General features: G+C 41.6%; 2 protein-coding genes across 4 annotated transcripts; both read right to left on the bottom strand.

The window, feature by feature from the left end:
* Positions 1-2376: 2376 nt before the first annotated feature.
* On the bottom strand, positions 2377-6292 carry LOC140930891 (methyltransferase-like protein 27). 3 transcript variants are annotated; one of them, XM_073380610.1, is made up of 4 exons: positions 6147-6292; positions 4825-4963; positions 4227-4602; positions 2377-3235 (listed from the first exon to the last, which is right to left on the bottom strand). In XM_073380610.1, the coding sequence occupies exons 2-4, from the start codon at positions 4951-4953 to the stop codon at positions 3057-3059; spliced, it is 684 nt and encodes a 227-aa protein (XP_073236711.1). In that variant the 5' UTR covers positions 4954-4963; positions 6147-6292; the 3' UTR covers positions 2377-3056. The 3 variants fall into 3 exon arrangements, with proteins under 3 accessions (XP_073236711.1, XP_073236710.1, XP_073236712.1); XM_073380609.1 differs by having other exon boundaries at positions 4825-4954; positions 6146-6284; XM_073380611.1 differs by lacking the exon at positions 6147-6292 and adding an exon at positions 5534-5673 and having other exon boundaries at positions 4825-4954.
* A 2342-nt stretch (positions 6293-8634) lies between these two features.
* On the bottom strand, positions 8635-12512 carry LOC140932134 (methyltransferase-like protein 27). Its single transcript, XM_073381782.1, has 4 exons — positions 12064-12512; positions 10770-10899; positions 9897-10272; positions 8635-8819 (listed from the first exon to the last, which is right to left on the bottom strand). The coding sequence occupies exons 2-4, from the start codon at positions 10896-10898 to the stop codon at positions 8635-8637; spliced, it is 690 nt and encodes a 229-aa protein (XP_073237883.1). The 5' UTR covers position 10899; positions 12064-12512.
* Positions 12513-13329: the final 817 nt, after the last annotated feature.

Below are 13329 nucleotides of genomic sequence, written 5' to 3'. Positions count from 1 at the left end.
AGCTGATCAGTTTTCTAAAAAATGATACCCTATTCTAGACCCAAACGCTCTGATTTATATACCCTATCCTAGAGTAAACTGCTTGAAAACCATACCCTTCACAGCGGCACATACCTATATAGCCCAAATATGGCAGTACCCCCCCGGGATTGGCTACAGATTTTTTTCAGTCACGTTTCTCTCCCTTCGACCTCTTTAATTTCGTGAACGCCCACTTCCCGTGAGGGACCATTTTGTGAATATTGTAAGGTGTCTTCTGTTTCCGTCTTTGCGAAAACTTCTCCTAATCAACCATACCAGTCTTGACCAGCGCTCAAATTTGTCAAACTACAACCACTTTCGAGGCCAGATATTATTTTTTTAAAATAACAACGGGATTCGATTGTCTTGAATTTACGGTAAGCAAACACCTTCTTATCAGGACGTGACATTCAAAACCTGCGACGCAGGCCCGGGGGGAGGCGCCCCCAGTGGATTGGGGTTCCGGGGGTACACCCTTTTATAAGCCATATAGGTATGTGTCGCCCCATCGGGTGGGGTTTTTGCCCCGTTTTGGTTTGAAACGGGTATACACTTTGCCCATTTCCCCATTCCCCGTTTTTTGAATCACGGCTCCGCCGCTAAAACTTTAATCGCGCACCCAGACAATTAATACCGCCAGCTACGCAGGCTAATTTTGGTCACCAGGTGTGAAGAAAGGGCTACCATTCGTCAATGGAAGATATACGAAAGGCGTACCTCGGTACCTTTCTGTCAAAAATGGTACATAAAAGGGATCAAAAGGAGCTGGACCTCGAGACGGAACCTACCCGTATAAACCTTTGTTGAGTACCAACCGGCCGGGGAAGGGCGTATTCTTAGTCTGGGAAAATGGCCTTCAATGACGGTGAGCGCTCGATCTTGACGATCTTTTAGGTCTTTTAGCTAGGGTTCGGGTGTAAATTACAGATTTTAGTCTCACCAAGAGAACATAAAGATCTCACTTAAGAGTGTTCAGGACGGAAAGCTTACTGTATAAGAAAAAAGGTCGAAATGAAATCCTTTTCCCGTATCCCCAACCGGGGGTGAAGGGGAGGGGGGGGGGGGGGGAAGAGACGGATTTAAAGGGACAGGAATGATGAGCAAAATTCAAAACCCAGAAATATTCCTGCGGCTTTCAATGCAATCCAAAACATCTGTGGACCGAAAACTGAACCCAAATTAAACCATAAAAAGATAAATAAATAAATAAATAAATAAAAATGAGAAAATGTTTTGGTACGTTCACCCCTCGTTCACCACTCGTTCACCATGAATTGAAGCTTTGTTGGACATAGCAGTTCCTTCGAATCTCCTAGTGAGAGAGGTTCCCATGTGCCGCCGAACAGGATATGGTTCAAGGACATACAACTTCACTATTTATTTTGAACAGGGAGAGTTTTTGTGAACTGGAAGCCTTCACTAGGTAAGGTTGGTGATGACCTTAGATTAAAACTTACTTAATTCTCGATGGGAAACGAAGTAACTGACTACTCTTGCCTAAAAAGGGAACCCAGCAAAACGCGGGGTCGGGGTTTATCTTTTTTTTTTTAAGAATGCTGTTTTAGGGTGAGGGTTATGTTAGGGTTAGGGTTAGAATCAACGCTAAACGTAACCCTAAAACAGCATTCTTTAAAAAAAAAAAAAGATAGACTCTGACCCTGCGTGGCTGACACCCCAACTCGACAGACTGAAAAGGGTCTACCTTAGTGGTAGTTAATTTCGCGATTTTGGCGAGTATTTCAAATAGAAGTAAAGATAGTGGAAACCACCCAGAAAGCACATAGTAGGGAGCGTTAGCATCAACGAAGGCAACGCCGCGAAAATGTCAATTTAAAAATGAATTTCCGTGTTTTCAAACTCTGTCACGTTTATTCCAATTTGCTATTTGCAAATGTAGACGAATTTCCCTGGTTTTGACTTCTCGAGGAGGGCACTCAAGTTTAGAGAGAGAGAAAGAAATTTCGTCGTCGCCGTTTAAGCTGATGTTACACGGGACGATACGCAACGACAATATTCGGCGCAACACAGCGTTGTAATGTTGGCACAATCTTGCAATCATTCGAAACAAGAGAGAATGCTCTCTCGTTCGAAACAATGTCGCAACAATGTTGGAATGATGTGTTGAGCTAAAAATCGTCCTTGCAAATCGTCCCGTGTAACATCACCTTTACGTCCTCCACAAAACTTGCAATTACGCATTTTCACGTCGTAGCCGTGCAAGGACGGTAAAGAAATGTACAAAAAAGCGTGGTCGTTTTGCGTAATCAACCTATTACTTTTTTAACGTCCTCGTTGCCGCCGCCGTCGTTACGGCACCATGAACATTGCAGATTGTAACAACAATAAACGCAAAAATAAATCACTCTACTTCACCAGTAGTTTTCATACTTTTTATTGTTTGTATGGGGTAAAAGAATCAAAGGCGAAAGTAAGTGCAGTTCCTGTGCAGGGGCGTAGCCAGGATTTTTCCAGAGGTACGCACAAATTTCCAAATCCAAACCCGGCCCCCACCCCCTAAACCCCAAGTCCCAAATCTTTTTCGGTTCCTTGATCAAAGGTGACGCTACGTTGTAGGCCTAAGCGTTTTTTACTGTATACGAATTGGAAATAACGTAAGTTGCAACACCTCAAACGCTCATCATTGATTAAGCCAATATCTCAGACTATAATGTCTACCTTTATTAACTATTAAGTCCGGAACTGCGAAGACCGGCCGAAGTAAAAACAACGCTTTCACGCGTTATACCATCCCAGCTTGCTATCTGCACGTTGTTTGCGATAAAAAAAAAAAGAATAAGCAGAGTTGAATAAATTGAGGCAAACCGTACTTTTTTAAAATTCATCTTTTATAATTATCAATGTTGCTTTTTTGTACTGTATTTTCACCCTCGTCTTTTTCAGGTACGCGCGTGCGTACCGTGCGCACAAGTAGCTACGCCCCTGCTGTGAGGTAGAAGTCGATAGAACTAAAGGACATGCACAAGTTTATCGCGAGCCTTTCGTATTTCCTACGTGAAACTAAATTCTGGAAATAATCACTTCTTTAGAACTTTGTAAACGAAGCCGACGCCGTCACCGGGCATGTCTTTATTCTCAAAATAAGAAATTTTCTTGCCGCAGAGTTTTTCCCATATTCCAGCTTCCTCTAGCTCCGTCATCTTTGGTTGGTATTCATCTACTTCATTATACCGAAGTGTAAAGATGACAAGGCCACCTATAAATGAATTAATCACAGTTAGACTAGGCTAAACCCTGAGGATGTCAAGTGACCACGATCTTGCGTAAAAGTAAGGCCTGTGAACAGAGCTTCCCGCTGCGGCAAAGCTTGTACGTTTTGTTTTCCCAATACAGGTCATGTGATCATACTCTAGGGAACTGTTTCTTTCAAATTAATTTTCGTCTCATTCACGTGCATATCGACGCATAAATTATGAAAAGACAAATGGTTAAATTCCCCTGGGACCTCTATTGGGAAAACAAATTAAGAGGTCTATTGGGGTGATAACGTACAAGATACTTAAAGTACTTGAGACTAAAGTTGGTCAATAATATTTTGCAATATAATTACCTAAACCAGGCTAAGTGACTATGTAACGCTGTACATTGTCACGTTGCGGTATATTTGTTCTTAACTTTACAACTTCTTAACTCACAGCTCCTCGAAAGATGGTTAAGTTTAGCCCAGGATTAAGCCAAATTTTCAGCAAGGTTTTCTTGTCTAATAAATACAACTTCAGCTTACAAAATACTGTTAAGCCTTTACTCTGGGATATCATAATGATATCATAACACAAATAAAATACATTGGAAGGTAAAATACAAAAACAAAACAAATTTATAATCCTGGATTAGTGCTTATCGGCCTCTCAGGAACCGGTTCCAGAACATCAATTTTGCACGTGTGGCACACTTCATTTGTAAATTTCTTTGCCATCAATCACGTTTTGTGAAGTCACGACGAAATTGTCTTTCACTTAAACTTGAGTACAGTCCCTAAGAAATCGGATATTTGTATACATTCGACATTTTCAGCAAATTGGACTGAATGCCGCAAAATTTGAAGAAAAACGGTTTCGTTTTAAAAGAGACGTTTTCGCCACCGTAGCTGTCGTCAATGCTTAAGCTCCGTTATAGCAGCACTCCAGCTACGCTCTCTCTCTCTCTCTCTCACCACGAAAACAAAATGAAACTTAGACAAGACTCACCAGTTTTCACCATCCTAATCATCTCCACAAAGGCCGCTGGACGAACGTGAGCTTTTACCAGGACACCTGCAGAAATCAGAGCATCAAATTCGCCGGTCTCGAACTCTGCAATCCTTTGTTCTGTCAGAGGAGTGCAAACAAATCTTTTGTACACGCCTTTCTTTTCAGCTACGTTCAGCATCTCTTGTGAGATATCCAAAGCTTCGATATTCGTGTAGCCGAGTTTATAAAGCTCAACTCCTGTTAGGCCTGTCCCAGCTCCAGCATCGAGGATTTTAAACTGATCTTTCGGAGTTTCAGGAAAGACTTGCCTTGCAGCGGCGTCCAAGCATTCGGCCAGAGGCTTGTTGAAGCTCAAGCCCGCTCTCGATGTTTCCTGAATGGATCATGTAAAAAACAGTCATCATGATTGTACAGTTCAATTTGTGTTCTGCAAAATCATGCCCCAGAGATAAAACAAAAAAAAAGCAAAGAGCAACTTTTATGCAATGCCTCCCGATACATTATACTTCACCGGAGGCGGGGGAGGGGTGAGGAAAGTGAGTAAGTTGTCCCAAGAGTTTTTATCGTGGTTGTAGCTTAAGGAGATTATTGATACCTTATCATAATCGGCTGCCCACTTATCATAAAGATTGCGAACTTCTTCATCTGAAGAGTTTTTGGTGATGTTGTCGAATCTGTCGCCAAAATATTTCTTGTACGACGCTTCGTAAGTTGAGGTGGCCATTCTGAAAGATTGAAAAGACAAAAGGACTAATTATGGATGGTTCCCTGAAATCAGGTTGCAAAATAGCTATTGTGAAATTGCTTAAGACACAAGCTGTTTTGAAATGAGCTTAATTTCTAGAATGAAATCACACATTGTAATTTCTCATAAAAGCAAACATTGCCTTATGTAAGGTTGTTTAAACCTCGTCCTTACACATCCCAAGTTATCCTCCTCCGGCTTATAAATACAGAGACAACTTTCTAGCCGTTGTTAGCCATTCTCGGGGAGCCCCTCTTTCTGTCACGCAATGCCGGGTGCGTGACAGATTATGTCTTCGAACTCCCGGGTGTCAACCGTCAGCTATGTTTTTAGATCTTAAGAAAAAATAAAACCCAAGAAAACAGCAAAAACAACCACGAAAGAAGAAAAAGAATCCCTGGGAGGACAAATAAAATTTTGGTTAATTCTCAGCTTTCAATTAAACCCCATCCAAAGACTTCAAAATGTCTTTGTCTCTAGACCACTCGGTTGTCATCAAAAACGTGATTTGCATAGCAAAAAAAAGTCGAGAAACCAGCAATGTTAAGATTATAAATACCTTACGTAGAGACCGCAGCTAAAGCTTGCAGATTGGCACAGACAGAGATTGAATTCTTATGTATGATAATATCACATGAAAGTGAAAGGGATTGCATAAACATAGAATTCTACTGTCGTAAAATTACGAGAATGAAGTAAAATCACAGCACGTGCAATTCAAGTAATTTTCCGCTTGGCAAGCTCCAAGGTCCTTTCAGGTGCAAAGCACATCGCAGAAAACAATTTTTTTTCTACCCAAATTTGAATAGTTATTTGTACTTGGCTTACGATAAATCTATTAACCGGTACACAGAAAGCTACGACTGTAAATTAATCACGAAAAATAATCGCTAGAGGCTCGAGGAAGTTATGTTTCTACAGTACACAAGAATCGGAAAGGACTAAACTCTAGTTTTCAAGCTACTGAGCACTTTTAGGCTTGTTGACTTGATTCTACATTTCACATTTCTCCGAGATAATGAAATTCGGGGAAAAAAACTTGAATTTGGGCCTACAACTGTGCTACAACATAACAGGTTTGAATATTATTGTATCAAAAGGACGAGAATAAAGCTTTAATATTTATGAAAAACGTCAAAGCTAACACTTCAGAGTATATAATTCAACTTACTGTCTTGCACTGATGTATCCTCGAGTTTAATCGACGTTTCCCCGCTTTTCTGGACGATTTCAGCCTATGTCGATCGGCGAGTATGTAATTGTTTTTCGGATCTGGTGCTCTGAATATATAACCGCCGATTGCGTAAACGTGCTATTTTTATTTGCACGTGTGGTCTTTCTGGTGCTTAGAGGGAGGGGTGATAGAGGCAACATAAAATAATACAAAATCATAAACAAATTTCTGTCTAGCCGCCCCGCTATGGACGTTTCGTCCCTATCGGCGGGTGGAAAAGGAAAACAATAACGAACAAAACGAAATCAAATCCAACACATTTCCACGGTCGAAATTTTTCATTCGCAAGAAACCCTCTCCTCCACAAATGCTACCGCTGAGTATCACGATAAAAAAAAAAACGCAGCGCTACGACATAAATGTGACATAAGTATTTTGTTTCTAATAAACCACAGACGTTAAAATACAATTCCGAAATCGACAAAAAAATGAATTTTCAATCAAAGCGTGACTAGATATTGCGTGATTTTTGGTAGTAAATGACGTGCCAAAGGAGATTTCCTGACAACCCTGAACACAAAGTCCATAGTGAATTTACTGAATGAAATGATATGTCTGGTGCATACCTCTATGCTGTGCGATTTTGCAATATAATTTAATTTAGGTTCATTGCTGACAGCTTGGTAATTTACTTTCTCGATACTTCCAGCGTGCCAGTATGAATATAACTTGAAAACAATATTGAGACACTTCAATGTAGGGTGCCCATTTCCAACCCTAACCCAACAGGGGAGAGGGGGCAATAGAGATAGCGATGCGCAACCGAGGTCTCCAAACCCTGAATTTCATCTCTACCCGGTTTAAATTAGGGAACCCCGGTATATTTTATGATCCTTATTCGTTTCGCTTTACATCTCGCTGTTCAGGGGCATCTACTCGAAAACGGACGGGTCCCCCCCACCAGGGTTCAATTTTTATTGCGACATTCTCCATCTATAAATTCGGTAAACCTGAAGAAGGCTGGTACGGCCAGCCGAAACTCCGCGTTGTTCTGATCAGCAAAATCGAGAAGTTTAACTGACTATCGCAAAGTTGATCAGAACAACGTGTATTGTTTTTCACATTGTTTTTTTCTGTCTTTTTTTTTTCAATATCTCGGCTGGCCATGGGGGAAGGGGGGGGGGGGGTGCGCGGAAGCTCCACCCAGGAGGGTTTATATTTACCTGGCCTCAGATCAGTATAAAAGGGATCCCACAGTATATGACGGGCAGAGAATTTCGTCGTCTAGGTTTTTTTAAAGACCTATGACAGGAGCACAAGAAGACAAGAAGACCTCCAACCAAGAGTAAGTGTGTGTAGGAAGTATTGTTTTCAAAAATGAAATACAAACACCGTTAATAAACACTGAAATTTTTCGATTTAGTTACGATAGCCCTATTCTCCTTCGTAGCCGTTTTTTGGATGTCACGCAATTGCAACGCAACGTTGGAGGAACGTTGCGTGACATCCAAAAAACGGCCGGGAGGGAGACTACGATAGGGTAGGAATAAAGTAGCATATTTCAAGAGAGCGTTAAGAAAAGGGGACCTTTTCTTGTCAGAAATGGTATAGTATAAAAATTCAATAAAGGGGTAGACCTCGGGGCGGAGCCTCAGCCAGTATAAGAATTCTCTGAGTAGCTCCCCATGGGAGAAAGTGTCGATGAGGAGACTTCCAATTAGTAGGTATGTAAAGGAGGTACCACATTTCAATGGACTGAAAGTATGGCAGACGATTGCATATGACAATTTCTGTCAGAAAATGGTGTATAAATAAGTAAGGGTATGGACCTCGGGGATCACGGAGCTGAGACTCTCTGTAAAAAACTTTTTGTTGAGTACCTCCCGTCCCTCGGCGGGTGAGGATGTTCAGAACCTGAAACCATGAGCTCCTGATAAAACGTGAAAAATTGAACCAGAAAGACGCAGTCTGTCTTACATGAACCATCGTAGAAATCCTAAGCAAGGCTTTCAAGCGTTTTGAAACACGCCTGGCTATTTTCTTTTCTCGGGCATATTCGCTTGAAAAACTGCGGAGTGGTAGTGCAAAACGACTTTACATTGTTCCCATTGCAGCCCTATGCAATACCATAGGGTATTTATAATAACATCTAAGTCGAACATCCATGTGTGACCACCTCTCGTAAGCTACCACCTCCCATAAGCGACCAACTATGCGGTGACGCCTTAAAATCTTCCAATTCCAAAGATTTTCCATACCTCTTCATTTATTACGGAATTATAGCCACACTTGCTGTGATAATGAGAAGTCACACAAGTCAATGTACATGAGTTGTGTTGTACTAAGGAAGGATAATATAATCCGTACCAAAGCCACGTGGCGTAAGAAACAACTTTAGAATTCTTTTGATTACTCATGATAGTAGCTCCTAATAAAACCTTAATTGTAACAGCTCTGTATCAACTCAGTTGATTATACTTAATCTTTTAAAGTTTATTCTTTAAAACTTGATACACGAAGCCGAAGAGGTGACTGGGCATGTCAGGTTTGTCAAAATGAGGGATCTTCTTGTGGCAGAGTTTTTCCCATATTCCAGCTTCCTCTAGCTCCGTCATCTTCGGTTGGTAGTCATCTACTTCACTTAATCGAAGGGTAAAGCAGACGAGGCCACCTATCAACGATAAAAATAACGTTTGACTTGGTATAAAATAACAATTTGTATTTTATATTTTGCAACTTGGCTCATAGTCAGGAGCATATTTAAAGGAGATTGGAAAGACAGGCAATATAGCCTGCGTAGTTGGCAGTTCTTGGGGCAGCACGCGCGTGGACGAGCGTAGAAGCTGCGATTGGGGAGCTTCTGCAAACGTTTTTTTGAGCGACGCACCCAAACCGGAAGTTAGGCCTTTTCGCCTTGACACCACCAGCGTTGTATAACTAGGTGTAATCTTTACTCTTTCGCACGACTTGCCCGAAAATTTGGGCAAAGCCATTGTCCAAGGAAAAACATCCAGTTCCGGTTGACGTGCATAGTTCAAAAACGTCTTTGCTTAAGCTCCCTCGCGTCTGTTCTCTATTCTCCGCTCCTTCACGCGCGCACTCTCCAAAAAAACTGCTAGTTACCCTGGCGACAGGTCCTTCCGGTTGGTGTCCACAGAGCTTGTCAACAGGCTAGCTAGAATTACACCTGAGATCCTGAGATGAGAGTTTGTCAAAAAGTTAATCTTTTTGTTAGTAGCCTCTAAAACGGATTAAAAGGTGTAAATGTCTGATAGAATATTTTCTACTCGCTGAACTACAATCACGTGAGGAGAATTAGGTAGATAGCTAGCGTTCCAGCGCATGTCGACAATAGAGAGTTTAAGCTTCACGGAGGTACGGCAAACGGCAAAAGTCAGATTAAAATTGAGAATTTTTCAAAATAGAATTAAAATGAGCAGATAAAAACAGTTTAAGACAATTCTTATGGATAAAAAATTACGTGAAACTACTAATTTATTTCTAGAAATAATAAAAAGTAAACGACAAGTAAAGGGGAAATTGGTCACGTGATGTAAATTCGCGTTTGCCGTTTGAAGTAAACGTGATGGTTAACCTCTCTATTCAGTCTCTTTCTGTCGATTCTGCTAGTGTACAAATATTCAGACTAAGACATAGACAAAACCAATCGAAAACAATCTGCGGTATTGATTTCTTCCGTTGGCAAGGGACAACTGTTTACGGTGGGTGGTTCTGGATCAAGACTCACCTGCCTTCACCATCCCAATCATTTCTACAAATGCCGCTGGACGAACATGAGCTTTCACTAGGACACCAGTGGCAATCAGAGCATCAAATTCGCCTGTTTCAAACTCATCAATCTTCTTTTCCGTCAGAGAACAGCAGACATATCTCCTGTACACGCCTTTCTCCTTAGCTACATTCAGCATCCCTTGCGAGATATCTAGAGCGTCAATATTAGTGTAGCCGAGTTTATGAAGTTCGAATCCTGTCAGCCCTGTCCCAGCTCCAGCATCGAGGATTTTCAGCTGATCTTTCGGTGCGTTGGGAAAGACTTGATGCACGGCGGAGTCCAAGCATTCAGCGACTGGTTTATTGAAGCACCCGCCAGCGGCAGCATTTTCCTGCATGGGCATACCATTAAAAGAAGAAAACTTCCATCATTAGTTAAATGAACATTGAAGTTTGTGTTCTCTAAGGTAATATTCACGCTATAACGGATAGCTTTTACCAAGAGCGAATAATCTCTTGCTTTTGTTCCGGCACGACAACCATGCCAGAGAGGGCACAATACGAGGGGTATGTTTTTTTTTTCCGTCGTTTTCCGCCTACATGTTGGGGGAAGGTGAATATAGACGAATCTTATTGGAAATCTAGAAAGAGATTGGTTGTGACATAAAGTACACTCTATATAGATAACTTGAATTATTGTTAAAGGGAATGCTTCAAGAAAGTTGCATAAACACGGGACGTGCAAGGCTCTCGTTAGTCTCCCTCGCAGCCGTTTATTGGATGGGAGCGTTGCGTGACATCCAAAAAACGGCTGCGAGGGAGACTAGGCTCTCGTTTGACGCCCTAGAAAACAAGCCAACCTGATTTAACAAGCTATTATTATTGATACCTTGTCATAATCGGCTGCCCACTTATCATAAAGATTGCGAACTTCTTCATCTGAAGAGTTTTTGGTGATTTTATCAAATCTATCTCCAAAGTACTTTTTGTAGGAGGCTTCGTAAGCTGAGGTGGCCATTCTGAAAGGAGAAATATGGACTAAGATTATTGTGATTAGTTTCCCCAGTGGTCTGATCTATAACGAAAAAGAGCTTTAGGTGGCCAGCAAAGAAAAGAGCATACGTGTTTGGCTTCCCCCAGTAGTCAACAAAGAATACGAGCTTTATGACAGGCAGTTTCAGGTGCACGTTCGGGTAGTGGGGGTAGCACTTGCCTGCGTAGTTGGCGGGATTCTTGTGCCCGGGAAACTTTTTTGCGAAGCCGCGAGGGAGGGACTTCAAATTGACTTGTATACCCACCCTTCTCGCCAAAACAATACAGCAGTCCCACGCTAATCCCGCCAGCTACGCAGGCTAGGGTAGCACGTACAAACAGAGGTGAGCAAGAGAAAAAAAACATCGGGGGGGGGGGGGGGGGGGGTGAAAGGGCCTTAAGAGGAAGGGGGATGAGAGAGCGCGTCCGGCCCTCTTCTTTCCCTCTACTTCTTTCACTCTCTCTCCTAACAATTTTCTTTTCCCGTTGCGGTTTCGAATTTTCGTTGTTTTTCAGCCGGCAAAGATGAAAACTTTCCTCAAGAGCGACAATGCCGACATTATACAAGGTCACATAGATGATGCATGACATTTATTCTATAGTATGATGGTATGATTCACTGTTGATTGCAACGACTCAGTGGAGCTCAAAGAAATAAGAAGGGAACTTATCAGCTTGAATGCGCTGTCTGTAAGCAGTACCACAGACATTCTTCCAAATGCAAAAAACTCAATCCACAAGATTTGCAAAGATGAAATATGAATTCAAAACAAGACCCCTTGAGACCCCGGCTAGATCTAGATTTTCGATTCATGAAATTTCCCTTGCGTTTTTTCGGCGTTTCACACACGAATGAACGTGAAATTAACGCTATAGCTCTCTTCTAAAATCCGTAGTGTTGAAACGGTCTTAAGAATGATTTCAACGCAAATCGCATCTGCCATGGAGACTATGTGTGTGAACTCAGTTTTCTAGGCCAAAAGGGCGCGATTCTTAACCCAAACATGTGGTAACTGTGGTATAGAAGGATCATTGAGGTAACGGTGGTGTGGTGAGCAGTTTATATAATTAACAAGACGAAAGAAAAACAATGTAGTCGATTTATCTCTCAGCTGAACGCCTGTAACAGGCTATGAACAAAGTCAACTTACCCACTTTTCTTGCTGATTTTAACCCTTCAAGTCCCAATAGTGACCAACAGCAATTTTGTCCTAACGATATCCATACATTATCATGACATGAGGTTATGAGAATTAATTAAATAATCACCTAAGGGAAAATACTTTGATCTTTTATCAAATTCTCTCAACTCATTCTTTAAGGAAATGTATAGAGATCAGTTTGAAGAATTTGTATGTGGATATTGGGGCTTAAAGGGTTAACTAACTTCGCCGACTTCACCCAAGGGGTTTCCACTGAATTTCGAAACCAGTGCTTTTGAAAACAACAGCCTTTGTTTCCTCATGAACAAAGACTGCCTCCTGTGTGTAGGTGTGTAGGGCTTCTTCACGCGATTGTATTTGTGGCACCCCCGATCCGAATAGGGTTGGAACACATTTTGAGTGTTTCAAGGACTAAACGAATATAAACACACGAAACACGCGAACTCGAAAGTTCAAAAGCCGCCTTCACAATTGCGTTTTTCGCTACCGTCAATCAAAACTACGATTACAAGAAACGACCCTTAAAACACAGAGAGACACAAAACGGATCGAAATCCACCAATCACAGATGAGAAACGATGACCTTTTGAACCTCTTTAAGTAACGTTCTGTGTTCCTAAGCTTGAAGAGCGGAGTAAAGTGAGGTCATAAGAGTCCGCCATTCAAGCTTGTGCATGCTCGCAGGGCATTACATTATTGATGCGTATCCTATTGTTTATATAAAACGCGCGGCATCAACTTGAGGGAGGCCGAAATCCAAGGGGGCGGTGTCACTTCGAATTTCAAGTGACAGGGATGATCGAATGGGCAAAAATCAAAACCCCAAAAAATCCCTAGGGCTTCAAACAAAACCCCAAAAAATCCCTGGATCAAAATTTAACCCCCAAAAACTCCCATGCCGAATTTACGAGCCATAAAAATTTCCAGAGGAACTATGCGGCCGGGATACGCGAGAACTATCACAAATCTTCAGATAGTTTTAAATACCCAAAAAATCCCTACTTAAATCAAGCTACCCAATTCAAAACTACTTGCCAAACGTTTTCTTCCTAAAAAATCCCGAAATCGAAAATTTCAAACCACCCGAAAAATCCTTCGATCATCCCTATCACTTGAAATCCAGAGTATCGCTTACGGGAATTTCGTCGACTGTATATTTTTTACCCAATGAACAAAAAATATAATAACATAACATTTGTTCAACCGGCGATCAGGCCTTTTTTTTTCGGGGAAGCGCGAAATTCGGCGGACAGG

The sequence above is a fragment of the Porites lutea genome, chromosome 3, assembly GCF_958299795.1.
Source record: "Porites lutea chromosome 3, jaPorLute2.1, whole genome shotgun sequence".
Taxonomy (NCBI): domain Eukaryota; kingdom Metazoa; phylum Cnidaria; class Anthozoa; order Scleractinia; family Poritidae; genus Porites; species Porites lutea.
Note: the sequence above shows the minus strand (reverse complement) of the source record. Positions and strands in the feature narration are given on the sequence as shown.